The 20,915-nt window shown below is 38.6% G+C and overlaps 1 protein-coding gene and 1 long non-coding RNA gene across 2 annotated transcripts; both read left to right on the top strand.

The window, feature by feature from the left end:
• The first annotated feature begins 12,595 nt into the window (after nt 1-12,595).
• LOC125194905 (glucose 1-dehydrogenase-like) lies at nt 12,596-15,773 on the top strand. Its single transcript, XM_048093118.1, has 4 exons — nt 12,596-12,929; nt 13,601-13,830; nt 13,910-13,961; nt 15,670-15,773. Exons 1-4 carry the CDS (start codon nt 12,596-12,598, stop codon nt 15,771-15,773), a joined length of 720 nt encoding a protein of 239 aa, XP_047949075.1.
• An 822-nt stretch (nt 15,774-16,595) lies between these two features.
• On the top strand, nt 16,596-17,124 carry LOC125192001. Its single transcript, XR_007171287.1, has 2 exons — nt 16,596-16,771; nt 16,858-17,124. It is a non-coding gene; the product is annotated as an uncharacterized LOC125192001 (long non-coding RNA).
• The last annotated feature ends 3,791 nt before the right edge of the window (nt 17,125-20,915 follow it).

Raw genomic sequence — 20,915 nt, forward strand, 5'->3', positions numbered from 1 at the left:
ACTATGGAATTTCAAATTTAAAATGTGAAGCATAAGGATGTCTTGAGACAAATGCTAAAGTATTATTAATTACGCATGCTCGATTATGTGAAGTATGATAGATTAAGAATTTTTAGAAAGTTACGAAATGACTAATGCATGCGAACATAGTATGCCTAAGAAGTACATTAGGCTGAACGCTCTTGAACAGTGATACAAGTTGATGACTTCCTTTCCGCTTTCCTAAGCGATAAAACGAACAAGTATATGCAAGTTAGGGCAAAATCCTAATTTTGTTTTAAAAATGAGGAAATATAGGTGAATGGGTCTAAAAGTGGAACCCACACCTTTTCCTCTACCCTATGTCTTGACGAGACCACGCTCCATGATGTGGTAATTGGAACAATTCCAAATGTACAATAATGAACCTAACAATTTATAAATAACCTATCTATTCTTAGATGGTAACGATCGCACGAGATACGAGAAACTACCTACGGCACATGGGCGTCTGTTGAACGTTTTAAATGATGAGTACAACATGAAGTTCCATTTGTCTTCATGAACTCAATCATAACCGAAATGAGCGTACCCTCGATCCAGTAAAAGAGGTATATCCTTACGTGAAAAGATATCGTACCTACAATCTAATTAAGTGATCCAGTCTTGCGTAGCAAGTCAAGGAGGCTACGCGATCTAGAAACAATGCTTATAACGCGTTGTGAAACACGATGGAGAGTGCAATGTTTTGCGAGAATGACCGTCCTGACTTATCGAGAACATTATGAAAACATGACCTTCAACGACAGTTATTAGTAGTAACACCAGGAATCCTAGCTTGGAATGTATGGTTTCCTAGAACGCCCTGATCATGTTCAAGCTCCGAAAGAACAACCAAGGAAGTGTCACATAACTGGGGCAGATGATTATGGTCAACAGTACTTACTTGGATTCCTATCGATTGAACCTCTTTAATGAAAATGCCCTCGTCTACTTTAGACTCTAGATTGACTTGCATTTATGCAAGTAATGCCTCACTTTTTCCTTTCCTATGAAAGTTGTGGCTCTCTTTCAGTTCATTGGTCATAGTAGTTAAGCTCGTTATCCAGAAAATGTAAAGTGTTGACTTCTTAAGCTCCGGTCATAAGCCTTCGATTCTAAAGTTGCTTAAGACCATGCCCTTCAAAATAATCTCATTTTGAACATCCTTAACAAGGGTGTATTGCCGTCTATTTAAGACTTTTGATTGGCTCATGTTTTTACAAGTAATAAGTCACTATCATTTTTCTTTCAACGAAAGTGGTGACTTACTTTCAAATCTTAGATTCAGAAGACTCATATGTTCTCAAACACCTTTGTTGGTGGTTGTCTCCTATGATGCCCCCATTTGCAAGATCAATATCCTGGTTTCTTTAACTCTCATGATATAACTTCATCTATTGTTCAAAAATTTCTCCTCTGAGAATGGCATATTAAGTGGGACTTTTGTTCACCTCCTTATTCGGCAACCATATTTGTGACTATTTCATTCTTATAGGGGTGGAAACTCTTTTTAGCTCAGTTCCACTACATGTATTGTTTCTAGCTCATGATTTCCTTCTAAAACACTAAGTTAAGGCTAATGTATTGCATTTTTCTTGATGGTAGTTGACTTCTCCAAAAATATTTCTTTCACTTTGGTCACTACTGTGAATCCATTGATGTATTTCCATAATTTCCACATTATGATGTTGGTATACCATGATCAACGTTAATTCATGGCAATTGTTTACTTTTCTAAACCCTCCCGCGTCTGATCATCTGAGGTCTTGACATGTTGAAACCATCATCCTTGATGTCCGGATCTAGTCAAGTTGAACGAACAATTGAACTATCTTGTTTGACAACCTACTATGGAAATTGAGAGTTAATAAAGAATCATCTCATTCTCATGACCTACCCCATGTTCTTTCAAGCTCCCATCAGAAGTGAGTTTTCAAATTCGATGGGTTTATCTAAAACCATTGGGGCCGCCTAGTTTTTTTGAATTGACACGATGAGTTCAATTGAACCCAGTTCTTTCTTTCAAAAAAAATCAATTGTTGCAAATTGATGATGAAAATTCACAACAGTCGAGCAAGAGATGTTATTCTTATCCCTTTGGATATTCTATAGTCCTTTCAATAAAAGAAATTTGCAGTCATGCTTCTTCTAGGTGACATCAGTACCTATCCAAGTTAAGACTGTTTGATTAATCATCGAGTTCTTAGTACAAGGCAATCACGAAGGGCATAGTTGTTTGGACTTTTCGCACTTGTGTGCCGCCGGTCACGAGCTGCTATGGGATGGATCGTTACGCTATATGCATAGAATATAGGCCACAAAAAGAGAAATGTAAAGGAATCTTATATACGTACAGACCTAATGACTTTTCGTTGCACACGACTTATTTATCTAAGTGATTAATCGTTTGGGGCACAAATAACAAAGTGAACTAGGAGAGCCACGAGGAAATGGAGATCAAGATCATCGTTAGGTAACGAAATCTAGTGAAAATATGAACACTCTCATAGATTACGTTTTAATGAACGGATGTCTTCGACAAGAGGAAAATCGTCTGAGATATGGCGCAATAAAACCAATGAATGAAGGAACGATCGGGAAAATGGAAACGTACTTCAAATGAGAATAAGTGGGAATAGATTGTTGTAACAAACTACGCTACCATTTTGTGCGAAAGGCAGATCTCTCGCAATACCTGTGGAAAGAACCCACAATCTTTCATGGAATCTACGAGGCGACGAAAGTCCATAATTTTCTGCGACTACAAGCAACCACAAAGATAAGTGAGGATGTCCTGCATACCTCGTATCCAATGGAGGGAGGAGAACGAGGACCGAATGATGAAGGCATGTGGTACCAGGGAATTACCTTGACAATTCTTCCACGCACTACCGTGGATCGCGCTGCATGTGCAATTAGAATTTACAATTGATCTCAACCAGCCCCAGATTCTGAGGCACCATACAAAATGGCTTCTCAAAGAGTTAAGAACTCAAGATACAAGCATAGGAACTACTAGACCTGTGCTCATCCCACCCAAAGGTGTCACCATGGGGCGCACTGCTCTTCGTAGAGTTAAGGCGACTCGAACACCGGTGAATGTGTATCACTCACGTAGTCAATGTTTGAGCCGCCAAGAACAAGTATCCTCTACCGAGGATCGATGACCTTTTGACCAACTGAAATGTACACTCTCAAAATGACTTGGAGGATCAAAGCATTACCAATCAAGGTCCTGGGACTGGGGATGATGGGCTCAAGACGTGTTCGCACTAGATATGGTCATTGCGAGTTCACCGCCTGGGCTTACAAAATGCCTCTGGGCGGTGTTCATGGACCTTAGATGGAACTCATGGTGTTCCACCTTTATACTTGGACAAGTTCGTCCTGGGCCTTTAGATGATACCATCTACTCTAAGAACGAGGCTTGAGAACCACCATGAGACGCGTTGGGCGAGGCCGAGAAACTCTAATGCTAAGTTTGGCAAATTGAGTTCGGCTCGACGAGGTGAACTTCCTTGGACACATAGTAACGGCAGCAGCGGATCCGAGGGACCCCGCAAAGGTGGAAGTGTATTAACGCTAAGGGCCACCAACACCTAATGAGATTCAAAGTTTCTAGGTTCAGTCAGATATTATCTGGGAGGTTCATCGAAGGATTTTCTAAAATAGCCGCACTTCCACACTAACAGCCAAGGAAAGGAGCAAAGGTCAACTAGACGCCGGAGTGTGAAGCAAGTTTCCAAAGTTTTTAAAAGAAAATGAATGACGCACTGGCCCTAGCCGCACACCAGAGCAGGGCATGGGAAGGTACACCGATGCTTCAAGATCGGACTTGGGATGCGTATTGATGCGTAATGGCAACGTAATCGCATACGCATCACGCTGTAACTCAGGCCACACGAGCTAAATTACCCCACTCATGATTCGGAATTAGCGGCAAGCAGGTACATGCCTTGGAAGATTTGGAGACATCACCCCACAAGTCTTACGTGAGATCTTCACTTTTTTTGACCACAAGAGCCTGGGTGACTTTTTCGAAAGGTATGATTTGAATATTGTACACAACGCAGATGGCTCCGAATTAGTCATGGATTGGTGACTGTGGGTATAAATTACCACCTGTGCAAGGTGAATGTAGTGGGCGTATGCCTTGAGCAGAAAACTATACCCTAAGGCCACCTCACACAAACGGCGAGCCTACGAGAATTTTCCAAGATGCGCTAGAAATAGTAGGAGCACCGTAGACTTGTGTGGAGGGCATGGATCGCCACTTAGTGTTTGAGCCAGACTTAAGAGCCAGAATTGTTGAGGCTCAAAGGAGTGATGAAGTATTAGAGAAAAATTCGACTTAAGAAGAAGACGGGAAAAAGAGCAGCTATCGCAAGAGCGATAACGCCTCACGTTTGAAGAGAGATTATGTGTGCCCACTGACGACTCTTAGAAATGAGATCATGAGCGAAGCTCACGAAACACCCTGCGCGACACGCCCACCCAGAAGTACGAAAATGTATCAAGATAAGGGAAGAGTCATTGTAATGTACTACAGAGCATGAAGGCTGCTTAGGAGAAAGGTGCTTAGCATGCCAACAAGTGAAGGCTCTATACTCAACGACCCTATGGGAAATTGCAACCCCGTGAAATTCCCGGGAGGAAATGGGAGCACATTGCGATGGATTTCAGATGATTGCCAAAGTCCCAACGGAAATACAACACTGGTGATTATAGATCGCCCACCAAAAGCGTCACTTGTACCGCACGTATCACTCTACTTTAGACGCACAAGCTAGCCTTATCTATGTGCAAGAGATCATGCCATTACATGGAATACCCCAGAACGATCCGACCTTGAAGATATGTCAGAGCCGCGGTGCTCGACCCTTATGGAAAACGTGGAGCCAAGATCGCCACTTATGTAGCTCAGCTACACAACGCTATCGTGCGACTTCATAAACATGCATCCCATATGAAGCACCGTATGGAGGAAATGTAGATCACCACTTTATCGGGATGTGAGGTCGGTGAGAGAAAGACGCTGACCAGATTCTCGTAGATGTAAAATGATAGAGATCGTCCGCCGCATCCGTGAGAGAATCAAGGAAGCTCAAGACAGCAGGTCTTACGCGGATGCTCGCCGAACCGATCATACTTAAGACGGAGACAAAGTTTTTCTAAAGGTATCTCCGTCTAAAGGGATTTCCGAGATTCGGCGTCAAGGGCAAAGCCAGACCACGTTTACGGACCACGAACATTCTAGAAGAACAACCTCAGCATACGATTGGCACTCCCGCCAGCTGAACGTGCACAATGTTTTCACGTATCTCAATTGAGTGAAATATGTGAACCACTCCAAACACATAGTCCACCAAGAGGAGATGGTTTCCAGAAACCGCATTTAAGCTACAAGAAGTCACAATCTGGAAAGAGAGAAAAGAGTCGAGGAATATATCTAACGTATCAGTTGAAAATTATGTTCGGACATCAATGCATACGAAGAAGCTATGGGATTTTGAAGACAAAATGAAAGAGGGTACCCGTATTTTTGACGTGGCAAATTTTTGGACGAAATTTTTTTTTAAGGATGGTAGAATGAATACTCTAAGACTCTTTATTATCTTTTCAAGTTATGTTCATGTCGAATCAGATTTATTTCTCTCGCTGCTTGTGATATGAAGTTCATTACATTTCGTTAATGCTTTAGGGCGAATTTTTGTAAAATAAAGATTTAAAGAAAATTTGGATGAACAAAGAAAACAAAACAATGTATATATAATAAAATAAATAAAAGGGTGTAAAAAAGGATATGAAAATTATACCCGGGGGCCCCTAATTAAAGGTGTTCAAAAAACATAGGACTTTAAAACCATATGATCAGCACGTATGAAATTGTTGAAAAAAAACCCGGGATTTTTATATTATTACGAAGGAATGCTACGGGCCTGCTCCACCACCCCAACCTTAAGCCAGGGCCCATGCCCCTTCACCCATCGACCCCGAAGGGTCCCGGTCGGGCCGGAAAAGGGAAAAATGCCAACCTTTTTTCCCCCAAAGATAAGAAAAAACCGGGTTTAATGACAAAAAGGAACAAAAGGAAAAAAAAATTTACTAATTGAAAAAAAAAAACAACACCTCTTTTCAACAAAAACAAAAGGCCCGCCTAAACGAAAAAAAAAAAAAAAAACGAGCCTATACTTTCCTTTTCGGCACCCCCCCCCCTTAAATCCCAAACCCCCACCATAAAACAATTACTAAATAAAGGGAAGTACTTCTTTAAGCATAACACCAAAATTTCATAATTGAAAGGAGAAAGTAAAAAGGGGGTTTTGGGTTTTGGGGGGAATAACAACAAGAGGCCCCAATCCCATTTATTTTGCACAAGAAATAAATTCCCAAACCCCCAAAAAAAAACTAGCAAAGAGCTAAAGATTTTGGGTTTGATCTCCCAAAAATACCAACAAACTCCAATACATATACACATATACCTCCCAACGGTTTCACAACTCCAACACTTTCGGCCCCACATTATCGAGAGAGAAAAAAAGGGGAATGGGAAGAATTTTCTTTTAAAATTTAAAAAGAAAAACCCGAAAATCTCTGCCTTTTTCCATGGAGTTCGGGGGGAGCAACCCTTTTGAGGACTTTGGAAATCGAGTTTAAACTTTTTTTTTGCAAGGGGTATTCCACCTCCACCCTTTCCCCCCCAAAATAACTTTCCTATCATCTGTAAAATTTAAAAGACATAGAATACTAGCGGTTTCTACCGGCCCCCAAATGCGCCTAATCTATCTTAGTACCCAAATTTTTAAAGGGTTTTGGAATCCTAAGCACCCAAGACATATAAACAACAAGAGCATAGTTCTATAGCCCCCTTTTAAGTTTAAACAAATTCCCGGGGGGACTCTCAAAAACTTAAACAAGAGGGAAAAAAAAGAGAAAAAACTTAGCTTTAGAAAGAAACGGTCCGGGGATGGTCGAGCAACGGAAAGGGGGCCGCGGGCCCCCGGCGCGGTGTGACCGCCCGAAGGGGGGAAAGGGAGCGGCGGAAGGGTGGGGCCCTCGACGGGTGGGCGTCCCCTCACCAGAGGGCGCCCGGGGGAAGAGGGAAAGGGGGCCTTTCCCCCCTCCGGGGACCCCTGGCGAAGGAAAAACGACAATGGGCTGCGCGGAGGCGGCGGGTTGGCCCCCGGGGGGGCCGGGCGCCCCGCCCCCGGGTCGGGGATTGGGGTTACCCGGACGGGCCGCCGCGTTTTCCCTTTCCCTTTTGGGTTTGGTGTGGGTGTGATTTGGGGTTTTTGTTCCCCAAGAAGAGAATGAGACCGAGGGTTGCGGGGGGAAGCCTCCCCGCGCCCCCGGCCCGGGGCAACTGGGGGGTAGAAAGAGGGCGCCGCCGTCCCCCCTTTTTGGGGTTTGAAAAAAAAAAAAGGGAAAGGGGAATTTTGTGTTGTTTGTGGGAAAAAGAGGGGACCCCCGGGTTTGGAGAAGGTTTGGGCCTCTCTTTATTTTCTTGTTTGGGCCTCTTTTTTTTTAATGAAAAGGGCTGGGGTTTTTAAAAAATTAATTTGGGGGGGTTAGTTTTTAAAAAGGGAACCCAATTTAAAACATGGGCCTTTCTATGTTATGGATTTAATAAATTAAATCCCTTTAAATTTAAATTCCCGAGGATAAGTCTAAATTTTATTTTTGCTTGAGTGCTCAAATGATTAATTTAATTAATCGTCGAGAATGAATCGGGGTTTAATTTTTTAAAAACTTTAAAAAAATGGCTTAAAGGAAAACCCCCCTAGTAAAGCGAATAAATTTCTCAAATTTAATTAAATCTGCTGATTTAATTAATAATCAAGAATTCTAGAATTCTTCTAGAAATTTTAGAGAGAGAATAAAATGATCACGCATTTAGGATGCATCCACGTTTAAGCTTAATTGTTTTATCAAAGTCTAATTAAATATTATGTCGTTTACTAAAGGGGCGTCTACGAACGTCGTCTAAGGCCAAGTTAAGGAAATTACGGAAGGAGCTTTAAGTTTTTGAGGTGGGCATTCTTTCAAAACGCGATTTCAGTATGAAAATGTGAATCTTTGCTCAAGTATATTGTCATGCCATGTTTTGTTTTATGATTACCTATCTGCTTGGCTATGCCAATTTAGTTAAATCGAATTCGGTAGCATGTCTTCATACGTGCTATTTTGTCTTGGACTCTTCCGCTGCAAATCTAGAATTTTGTGCTAGAAAGCTATGAACTTAGTCTTGATACTCTGAACACGTTTTGACTATGTACCCATATGCCTTTGATACTATTGATTTAAGTGATTTCATCCTTTTTATTGTTGTTCCTTGATTACTGAGAATTGTTTAGTCGCGAAATAGCTACGCTCACTAGCACTAGGGAGTTGTGGTCGTGACACTGGTGGAGATGAAGGTGATGGCACTAGCAAAGTTTAATGCATTGTATGGCAGAAGTGAAGCATATATAAATTTAAAATGTGGGACATTTGTAAAGATCAAGTAGACCTTCTTTCATTATAAAGCAATAATCACATTTGTATCCAATATGCTATTCATATTCTGTAACACACTAAAATATGCAATATGAAGTTAAAATTAAATGTAGCCTGCATCAATTATGAACAATGTCGATTCAATACAAAAAGTAAAATTTGATATGAAACAATAAAAGAAATGTATTACAACAAATGCAAAAGTAAACAAGTTACATGTTATCTTGAGTAAATAGGGAACATTTCAAAACAACCGGCCAAGTCAAAAAAATAAAACTCCATAATCTGAAGGAAGCAATACTGAAACAAGGGTTGACTTTAGTTTGTCGGAGCATTCCAGCACACAAGTCACTGCGTCGCATATGAAATAAATAACATCAGGTAATTAATAATGCAAAATAGCATGTATGGAACATTACTCAAGAATATCATGGTGAATTGACAGATAATAAACAATTTCTATCAAAGAGGAAAGCAATACGACAAATATAGTCAAGCAAAAAAGCAATGCACAAAATCATATCTACTATCTATTACTAACAAGCAATAAAGTATTAAAAGCAATGCAATCGAACGTCTATTATTATTTTGAGGAATGTAATGAGGAATAAGGAAGCTCTAATACTGCCATGCAATGTCAGACCCATAAGCAAGCAACATAACATATTTAACCAAGCAATCTGATGTACTAAATCTCTATGGCGTAGCACAACAACTCATGCTCTAAATTACAGTAACACATTTGTGACTGAACTTCATGAGATTTAATTACAAACTCATAAATCTCATTTTCAAGTGAATAACTTCAGAAAATTCCTTAAATTGGGCATCAAAATCACATGGGGAGATACGAATTTAGGAGTTCACATAACAAATTCATAAAATTGAATTCACATATCAAATTCATGAATTGAATTCCCATATAAGCAAACTTTAAATACATAATAACGTGATTACATTATCGAATTGATGAAATCGAATCACATATTAAAATCAGCAAATTATAAATACACGATTACAGATGATTAATAGGGGGTTCACTCATGCTACACGATTAGAAGTGATTCTTACCGTCTGCAAAAACCAGTGAAATGGACATCAGCGATAACATTATTCTCCATGGATTTACAATTATAGCCTTTTGTACTTTTTTTAGTTTTTATTTTAATAAAACTGAGACTGCCACGTGGTAGAGTAAGGATGAATCTGGTCTTGAATCTAACGGTTTGAATTGGTAGTACATTGTTACTCTATATGGTGTTGTCATTTTAGCATTTCCCTATTCATGAATTATATTTATAAATAGAGTTGTAACGGTGACTATGTTTGAACATAACTATAGATTAGAAAATATTCAAATTCACACCCTCAATTTTTGAATATTCAAATTTATACCCAAAATTCATAAATATTCAAAATAAGGCCAAAACTATATGTATAGATTTGCAATATATAGATGGGCCTTTCTTGCCTAGACTGCTATTAAGATTATAAATTAATTCGGGCATATTATCTTTAGAGTTAATTAATTAGTTATTTAAGTTTAGTATCTACACTTAATTTCCTATATTACGAAACTCTTTAAATAGTGATAATGTATTAATTAGTACTGCAACTGTTTATTGCACCCAACATGATTTATCAAAAATCTATTGCGTGAACGGAAACAGTATATAGCATGGTCCATTGATTCATGTACTCCCTCTGTCCACAAATAGTTTAAACACGAGTTATATTGTATAATTGGAAAAGTAAGAAAGATAGAGTTCCCTTATATGCAAATTCACTCCTTATTGCAGAACCGCAAAACTTGACCAATTAGAGTTTTTAGATCTAGTTTTTATGGATGAGACACTCAAATGTATAAATTATTTTTTCCTTCATCACGAGCCGGGGATTTAACTTCATTCCAGAATATATCAGGGGAATATATTACTTCATTACAATAGGATTATTACTTTATTCCAGTACGTACAAGCTGTTTCGCTTACGGAGACGTCAAGACCATCCCGTCGACGTTGTGATAGTCCCGAAATTCTAGCTATGACAACAAAATGAAGTGATAGCCTAATTGAATGGTGTATTAAGCACATTGAATGGTGTAATAAGCACATTGAATGATGTAATAAACTATTTGAATGAAGTACGTGTAGAAACATTTGAACTCCTATTCGAATGAAGTAAATACCTTGTCCAATGAAGAAATAACATTTTTGAATGAAATAATAATCCTACTAAATGAATTGTACTTTTTTAAGTGAATAAAGTAAAAACTCAGTTCAATGAATTCGAATGAAGCTTGTGTTGAATCATTTCAAAACCTACTGAAAGTAAGTAAAAACATATTATAGTTTCAAGATATTAAGTACTGAAATGAAGTAATAATTCTACTACAATGAAGTAAAATGGAATTGTAATGAAAACCGGAATAATTTACACACCAGCACATCTCATCAAAAAATTAGATCAAATTACCCTAATTTAGTCTCTAATTCAGTCTTTATAATTAGTTTATCTAGTATTCTAAGCTAATGTACAATTGAAACTTACTCGTCCGTGTAATATAAATTAATTTGTTTATTCAACTTCGATAACGAAACTATAATATTTATCTTATAAACCATGACTAATGAGAAAAAAAGTCAAGTATCAAATGTATTGACTCTTTGTTAGTCGAAATAAATTTGATTTTATAATTCGGCCATTTATAGATCTTTATTATTTCCTGAAATAGAATTACACAATTAAAATTGGGATTGACAATTTTTTATCCGACACGATAATCCGATACGATTCCGCATGAAAATAATGGGATTTGGACAAGGTTTATTGGGTTGACCCGTTAAGAATCTGAAAATTTCGAGTTGGGATCGAGTTGGATGCGGGTTGTGATCTATTGTTTGTGGACGGAGGGAGTATTATTTTAAAATAAAATACTCCCCCCGTCCCCATTATTTGTCACCATTTTATCCGGCACGGGTTTTAAGAAATGTAGTAGAAAGTGAGTTAAAAAAGTTAGTGGTATATGGGTCCTACTTTTATATATTAGTTTTATAACAAAACGTGAGTGGGAATGAGTTAGTGGAATATGAGGTCCACTACCAAAAATAGTAAAAGTGAAAGGTGACAAATTTTTAGGGACGGATGGAAATGGAAATAAGTGACAAATTTTCAGGGACGGAGGGAGTAATACTTTACTTTAGTTATTTAATTTCTTGTAAATCAGGTTTAAATCATGAAAAAATGATTTTTATCATATAAATCAAGTTTAAAATTAGGTTTAATCGTGAATATTATTAATCGTGTAATATCATGTTTGGATCGTTATTGTGTAGTTAACCCATATTGTATCGTATCATTTAAAAGTCGGGTTCGTGTTCGTGTTCGGATTTGAGGGTAGCAGGTTGGATTCATATTCGGATTGACAGTTTCCTTAACAGGCCAAATTCGAGTTAAACCTTATTAGATTGGGTTGTTATCAGGTTGACCCGATAACGACCCAATCTGTACGATTTGTCAATCATACTTAAAATGAGATGGTCCCAAAATATAAAGTAAATGAAACACTTTAAATGTGATGGAAAAAAATACATGACTAATTATTTTTATCTTCACCAGATGAATTAATAATTACCTCTATAGATTTGAGCCTAGGTATGAATTTCCTTGTATTGTTTGCACGTATATGTTTGTAGTACTCCCTCTGTCCCATTAGAAATGCAACATTTTCCTTTTTGGGTTGTCCCGCTAAAAATGAAATATTTTCTAAAATGGAAATATCACTCTCTCTACTTTTCTCTCCCTCTTACTTTACTCTCTCTTCATTAACTCACAAAACAACACTGCATAAAATCACATGTCGGAAACCAAATGTTTCATATTTATTGGGACGGAGGGAGTATATTTTATTGATCAAACTGATTTTGCAATAAACTATATAAATACATAGGTCAATAAAAAATGTGATATCCTCTATTTCATGATCTTTTCGTTTGCCTATAAAATAAGTACTCGATTCTACTTCAAATTATTCATATGAAACTCAAAGCTAAACCAAGACCTGAGTTCCCAACAAAAAATGACTAGTAAAATACCACACGAATTAGAGTCATGGTCACAACTTGATGGCAAAATCGTCATGGTCACTGGCGCCTCCTCCGGCTTGGGTCTCGAATGCGTCGACCTAGCCAAGGTCGGCTGCACGATCATCGCTACCGCTCGTAGAATTGATCGGCTCAACTTCCTTTGTGATCAAATCAATAAAATGGACGTCCCAATTGGTGGTCCACGTCGAGCTATTGCAGTGGAGCTCGATGTCACTGCTGGCGAACCGTTAATCGCCGAGTGCGTGGAGAAAGCTTGGGATGCATTCGGGTGCATAGATGTTTTAATCAACAATGCTGGTGTGAATGGTAGAATTTAATATATTTAATGTCTTTTATCATGTATCTATGAAAATTGTGGTACATGACCACCGGCGGATCCAGGTGGGGTCGAGTGGGGTCGGCCCACCCCACCACCGGAAAGCTCAATTCATCGACCTCCGACCCACAGTGTTAGTGTGAGTGTGAGTGTGAGATGACAGGCAGAATCCAGCGGCGGCCTCGCGGCAGGGGTGACGACAATTATCAAGAATGAAGAGATGGGGAGAATCCTTCAGTATGTTTCCAGAGAGAGAGATGAAGCTGGGTTTCGGCGCTTTGGGGGAGATGAGTAGAGAGGATGGAAATGCTGAATATGAAAAGTCTTGTATCTGTCATTATTATTTCGTTTTCCCAATATTTGCAATTTTTACCCCACTTCATTGTTAGTTGAGAATGACACTTCATTAAAGAGAAAAGAGTGTCCAAAATTAGAAAGTACATATTCTTATATAATTTACTAAAAAGAAAAGAGTGCATAATTTTGTGGAACAGAGTTACAAAGGAAGTATTTATTTTTTGGTCCGACCCCACGATATTTGGTTTCTAGATCCGCCATTGTACATGACAATATTTAGTAAGTATGTTGGAAATAAAACACACAGCCATGATAACAAAAAAAAAGGGTAATGATTTGGATTCCTCAAAATGCATGATTGTAGGGCCAAAGATAGTGTCGATAGATCTATCAGAGAAGGAATGGGACAATTTGGTGAAAACCAACTTGAAAGGCGCTTGGCTACTCTCCAAGAATGTTGGGGCGCGAATGCGGGATGGCGGTCGCGGTGGCGCAATCATCAACATCTCATCAATTTTTGGCCTAAATCGAGTACAATACCGTAGCAGCGTTGCCTATAGTTCTTCCAAAGCTGGTCTTGATTCTATGACAAAGGTAGGATTTCGTGCAAGTTGATATGCTTGAACATAGCTGAACTAATAATATATAATTTGAATCATGTACAATTGAATAGGTTATGGCTTTGGAGTTGGGAGAGTACAATATTAGGGTGAATTATGTTGGACATTTTAGTGTAATTGGGTTAACTTGATTGATCAGTATTATCATAATGATATATCATAAAAGTATGGAAGTGCGGAGTGCACGCTTATTTGAATTCATTATGATGGACGGGGGTCCGGGGTCGTAGCGGGGTCCAAGGGGCAGAGCCCCTGGCTGGGGTCGAGCTGGGAAAATTTTTATTTCCAATGAAGTTGTTGTGTAAGAAATTCATCCGAAAATGTAATTTCTGAAAGTCGAAGGACTAGTTTGCAATTTCGGAAACCTTTTGAAAATTAGTTATTTTCGGTTTTTCGCCTCAACATATGCATTGGTTCATCTACAGATGCACTGGTTCATCTTGTTAAATCTGATCGATTCTTTATGGTTCGTAGATTCTTTCTCTAACATCAACATATAAAAGTTCTGATTTCTCTTAATTGTATCCGATCAAATATTTTGGTAGAACCACCGAAATTGACTTGATCTGAAAGTGATATCATCACGACTTTCAGATTATCCGCTTTGTTCAATATTCTAAATCTCCCTAACAAAGATCAAATCAATTCGAAAATGTCGAACAAGGAAACGGTGAAGGAAGGAAGAAACGAAAGGTTTCGCGAAGTTGGATAAATTTGATGGCCAGGATTTCAGACGCTGGCAAAAGTAGATGCATTTCATGTTGATGAATATCAAGGTCGTGTACGTTCTGAGTACTCTCATGCCCGAGGCTGTTGAAAATTAAACTCTGGAACAGACGAGGAGGCGTATGAAGTGGGAGAACGATGACTACATATGTCGTGGTCACATCTTAAACGGTATGTCTGATTCTCTTTTTGATGTGTATCAAAATGTTGAGTCTGCTAAGGAATTGTGGGATTCCCTCGAAGCCAAATATATGGCAGAAGATGCCTCTAGCAAGAAATTTCTTGTTGGTAACTTTATTAACTATAAAATGATTGATTCGAGGCCTGTCATGGAACAATACAATGAGTTGTTGAGGATATTGGGACAGTTTTCCCAATATGATATGAAAATGGATGAATCCATTTCTGTCTCTAGTATTATTGATAAACTGCCACCCTCTTGGAAGGATTTTAAAAATAATCTGAAACATAAGGAGGAGTTGAATTTGGTCGAATTTGGAAGTGACTTCCAAATTGAACAGTCCATACGTGATATGGAAAAGGGCTTTGTTGGTAATGCTAGAAACATGGTTGGTTCTTCTGTGAACATGGTGGAAGAGGGTGAATCCTCAAAGACTGGTAAAGAGAAACGTGTGTTTCAAGGGAAACGGAAGTTTCAAGGAAATAATATTAAGGCAGGGAATAAGAAGCTTAAACTTACTTGCTAGAAGTGTGGTAAATCCGGGCACTTCAAGAAGGATTGTAAGTCTGGAAAGGGTGGAGGAAAAGGGAAAAACGAGGTTGGTTCAAGTGGATCCAAGGATCCTGAAAAGCAATCAGGTTCGTTTTCTGTACCTAATGATCATTTTGTTGAGAATTATTATGCATCAATAATCTCTGAAGCATTTTATGTGCAGGATGATGATCTTTCATGGTGGATTGATTCGGGTGCAACATGTCATGTATGCAAGGATCATCAATGGTTCAAGGATTTTAAACCAATTGAAGATGGATCTTCTTTGAAGATGGATAACCAAAGGAATAGGATCTGTTAGCCTAGTATTTACTTCTGGAAATTCCTTAGTGTTAGATAATATTGTATATGTACCTGGTATTCGTAAGAACTTAGTTTCTGGTATTGTGTTGAATAATTGTGGTTATAAACAAGTGTTAGAAAATAACAAATACATTGTCACGACCACAACTCCCTAGTGCTAGTGAGCGTAGCTATTTCGCGACTAAACGATTCTCAATAATCAAGGGACAACAATAAAAGGATGAAATCACTTAAAACAAAAGTATCAAAGGCATATGGGTACATAGTCAAAATGTGTTCAGAGTATCAAGACTAAGTTCATAGCTTTCTAGCACAAAATTCTAGATTTGCAGCGGAAGAGTCCAAGACAAAATAGCACGTATGAAGACATGCTACTTTGGGCTACCTAACTACTTATTTAAAAAAAAAGCTTGTCCCAACACCTTCGCCTGCTCGTCCACGTTCAACCTGCACATTTGAAAATAACATGCAGGGCTGAGTATTTGATATACTCAGTGGGCACATTGCCAAAAATGGTTCTATCTTTAATTGTCAATGCCACAGTTGAGTGATCACGGGGTTTTACTTAAAAGACCCGAGTCACTAAAATCCTTTTCCTTTAGTAAAGATTTGATTGCGCAATCACATAACATAGATATACCATATCTGAACCTTGTGTGAACCGGAAATGTGGCCACATTCCACGACGGTCACTGGACCGGCCAACCCCTTTTGTTAGCTCACGGTCCCCTCATGTGTACACTAGTCCGAGTAGGGTTTGCGGCCCTACTGGGACCCGAATTCGATTTAACTTAAATTGGCATAGCCAAGCAGATAGGTAATCATAAAACAAAACATGGCATGACAACATACTTGAGCAAAGATTCACATTTTCATACTGAAATCACGTTTTGAAAGAAATGCCCACCTCAAAAGCTAAATCCCTTTCCGTAAATTTCTTTAATGTTGTATTACTTGTTCTCTTCTTGCAACAAATCCTTCTTTTTAAGATCTTCACTAAGCTTTTAATTAATACATTCGTCTCTTTCTTGAAGCACAAATACCCCCTTCATAAAATCACTTGTTTGGACATGTAGGGGCGCAGGTGGTTGCTTGATTCAGGCAGATTTGGTGCAGCTGCCATTTTGGGATCATTTTGACCTCCTTTGATAAAGTGAGGATGCCTTCTTCCCTTGCTTGGTTTGATGTTGAAAAAAATATACCTTACAATATTTATTAGTTTTTGTCTATACATTGCAGGTTGTACCCATAGGAGAAAGAGTTATTGGGCTGTTATTTGGGCTGACCTTCGGGCCGACGGGCCAAACTCTCGGGCTGCGCAAGGTGTGACTCGGGCTTAAGAAGAGAGGCCCAACATTTGCATATTTGTATTCTTTAATTCTTTCTCATCAACACGTGTGTAAATTATTTTGTAACTAGAGAGTAGCTTGATATGTATTCGAACTTTCTGGATCAGCAAAGTAACCTCGTATTCTTTCTTGACGTTTATTATATTTAATTTAATACCTATATACGAAATTTATTTTAGCCTAATAGACAACCTTCAATTTAGCAAACAAGCAAAGTCATCGACTAATATTTCTAAATCGAAAGTAATTTGAATTAACAAACATTTCTAGTTCGACATTAAACTTGAAGAAAAATGGTAATAAAATAGTGGGTATTACATTCTACCCTCCTTAGCAAAAATTTCGTCCCGAAATTTGCTTATGTCATAAAAAAAAACTCTGGGTACTTCTCTTTCATTTTGTCCTCCAACTTCCACGTAGCTTCTTTGTGTCCGTGATGCTTGTATAGAATTTTTATATGTTACAGTAGATTTATTCCTCAACTCTTTTACTTTCCGATCCAAGATTGATTCTGGCTTTTCTTCATATCTTAAGTCTGGTTCCAAAACCATTTCCTCTTGGTGGACTATGTGTTTTGGGTCGAATGCGTATTTCCTCAATTGTGACACGTGAAGGACATTGTGTAAAATGAGTTTGATACCAGCAGTTGAGTTGAACAATGAAAAGTGTAAAATAACTAGACAACCTTTCAATAAGAATGTCAATAAAGTTACTAAGGTATTAGAACTTATACACAGTGATTTGTGTGATTTTCATTCGACTCCATCACTTGGTAATAAAAGTATGTAGTTACTTTTATTGATGATGCTACTAGATTTTGTTGAGTCTATTTATGCAATTCAAAAGATGAAGCTCTTGATAAATTTAAAATCTTTAAAGAAAGTGTAGAGCTTCATCATGGTGTGAAGATTAAAGTTCTTCGCACTGATAGGGGAGGTGAGTATTATGATCCAACATATTTTGAATCTACTGGTATAATACATCAGACGACTGCTCCATATACACCACAACAAAATGGTGTAGCTGAAAGAAAGAATAGAACGTTGAAAGAAATGATTAATTCAATGTTGTGTTATTCTGGCCTAAGTGAAGGATTTTGGGGTGAGGCTATGTTAACAGCCTGTTATTTGTTGAATAGAGTTCCTAATAAAAGGAACAAGATAACCTCTTATGAACTTTGGCATAAGAAACCACCAAAACTGAATTATCTCAGAGTTTGGGGTTGTCGAGCTGTGGTAAGTCTAACTGGCCCTAAAATGAAAACCATAGGTCAAAGAGGTATAGATTGTGTGTTTCTTGGCTATTCTGAAAATTCTGCTTGTTATAGGTTCTATGTCATAGAACCCAATGACTATGTATCCGTGCACTCTATTATGAGTCAAGGGATGCTGATTTTGGCAATGAGGATAGATTCACGTCTATATCTAAACCTGGAGACATGATTACAAGGTCTAGTAACTCTAGTGTAACTGAAAAAGTGATTGATACACCTCCTAATGCTAGGAGAAGTGGTACAGTAAAAAAAGCTAAGTCTTTTGGAAATGATTTAAAATTGTACTTACTAGAAGGATCAAGAAATGAAATTAATTTTCAATATCAATATTGCTTTACTATTGGTGATGATCCAAGGACCTACAAAGAAGCTATGGATTCAAGGGATTCTGCATTTTGGAAAGAGGCAATCCAAGAGGAGATGGATTCTATAATCTAAAATGGTACTTGGAAACTGATTGATTTACCACCTGGCTGTGAAGCTTTGAATAGTAAATGGATCTTCAAAACGAAGATGAAGGTAGATGGAAGCATATACAAACATAAAGCCAGATTGGTTATTCAAGGCTTTAGACAAAAGAAATGAATTGATTATTTTGACACCTATGCTCCTGTTGCTAGGATATCCACAATTAGATTATTGTTAGCACTTGCTGCTATACATAATCTTGTAATTCACCAAATGGATGTTAAGATTGCCTTCTTGAATGGTGAATTAAATGAAGAGATTTATATCAAACAACCAGAAGACTTTGTCATGCCTGGTAATGAACATAAGGTTTGTAAGTTGGTAAAATCTCTTTATGGACTAAAGCAAGCCCCCAAGCAATGGCATCAAAAGTTTGATGACGTGGTGTTGTCGAATGGTTTTGTATTAAACCAAGCAGACAAGTGTGTATATAGCAAATTTGATGCTACCGGTAAAGGGGTTATCATTTGCCAATATGTGGATGACATGTTGATCTTTGGTACTGACCAAGATCAAGTTGATAAAACAAAGGAATTTTTGTCTTCTAAGTTTGAGATGAAAGACATGGGGAAGGCTGATGTGATTCTTGGAATTAAGATCACACATGGAGAACAAGGAATTTCCATTTCTCAATCACATTATATTGAGAAGGCGTTGGAAAAGTTTAACTTCAAAGATTGTTCTTCAGTTAAGACTCCTTTTGATCCTAATGCAAAACTCGTGCCTAATAAAGGAGTTGCTGTGAATCAGCTTGAATATTCAAAGACTATTGGATCACTAATGTATGCTATGATTAGTACTAGACCCGATATAGCCTTTGCAGTTGGAAAATTGAGTCGATATACTCATAATCCAAGTTTAATCCATTGGCAAGCAATGAATCGAGTATTTAAATACTTAAAAGGAACCATGGATTATAGGTTGACTTATTCTGGATTTCCTTCTATTCTTGAAGGTTATTCGGATGCAAGTTGGATCACCTCTCATGGACCTCATTCCAGTAGAGTGGTGATCTACATTTCTTCCCATACAGTGCTTCATATGGAGCCATGTTTATAGTTGCCTGATAACTGTTATTGTAAGCAAACTCTATAAGTGGCAGTACTGGCTTCCAATTTCCTCCGCGGTCGAGCACTACGGCCCTTAACATGTCTTCTAAGGTCTGGATTGTCCTCTCAGACTGCCCATCAGTCTGTGGATGGAATGCCGTACTGAAATTCAATCTGGTGCCTAACTCTTGCTGCAGGCTTATCCAAAATCTAGAAGTAAATTTTGGGTCACGGTCTGATGTGATCGTCACCGGTATTCCATGTAACCGTATGATCTCTTGCACATAGATCTGAGCTAACTTGTCCGATCCGTAAGTGATACGAACTGGTACAAAGTGATGCGCTCTTGGTGAGGCGATCTATAATCACCCAAATAGCAGTATTCCCTCGTTGTGACTTTGGCAATCCTGTCACGAAATCCATTGCAATGTGCTCCCATTTCCACTCGGGAATTTCCAGGGGTTGCAATTTTCCATAGGGTCGTTGATGTAGAGCCTTCACTTGTTGACATGCTAGGCACCTTTCTACAAACGACGCTATGCTCCTCTTCATGCCATCCCACCAAAAATGCTTCTTCATATCTTGATACATTTTCGTACCTCCTGGGTGGGCAGTATAGGGTGTTTCGTGAGCTTCGCTCATGATTTCATTTCTGAGAGCCTCGTCATTGGGCACGCATAATCTCCCTTCAAACGTGAGGGTGTTATCTGCTTCTTCGCGGTAACTCACCTCTTTTCCCGTCCTCACTTTAAGTCGAATTTTCTCTAATGCTTCATCACTCCTTTGAGCCTCAACAATTCTGGCCCTTAAGTCTGGTTCAATCACTAAAGTGGCGATCCTACTTTCCACCGTCTCTGGTGCTCTTACTACCTCCAGTCGCATCTTAGCAAATTCCCGTATGAGCTCCTCATTCTGTGTGAGGAAGGTGGCCACTTGGGGCATAGTCTTCCTGCTCAAGGCATCTGCCACTACATTGGCCTTGCCTGGGTGGTAATTTATACCACAGTCATAATCCTTTACTAATTCGAGCCATCTGCGTTGTCGCATGTTTAAATCCTTCTGCTCGAAGAAGTACTTAAGGCTCTTGTGGTCCGTGAAGATCTCACATCGAACTCCGTAGAGGTGATGTCTCCAAATCTTCAAGGCATGTACCACTGC

Source organism: Salvia hispanica, chromosome 6, assembly GCF_023119035.1.
Source record: "Salvia hispanica cultivar TCC Black 2014 chromosome 6, UniMelb_Shisp_WGS_1.0, whole genome shotgun sequence".
Classification (NCBI taxonomy): domain Eukaryota; kingdom Viridiplantae; phylum Streptophyta; class Magnoliopsida; order Lamiales; family Lamiaceae; genus Salvia; species Salvia hispanica.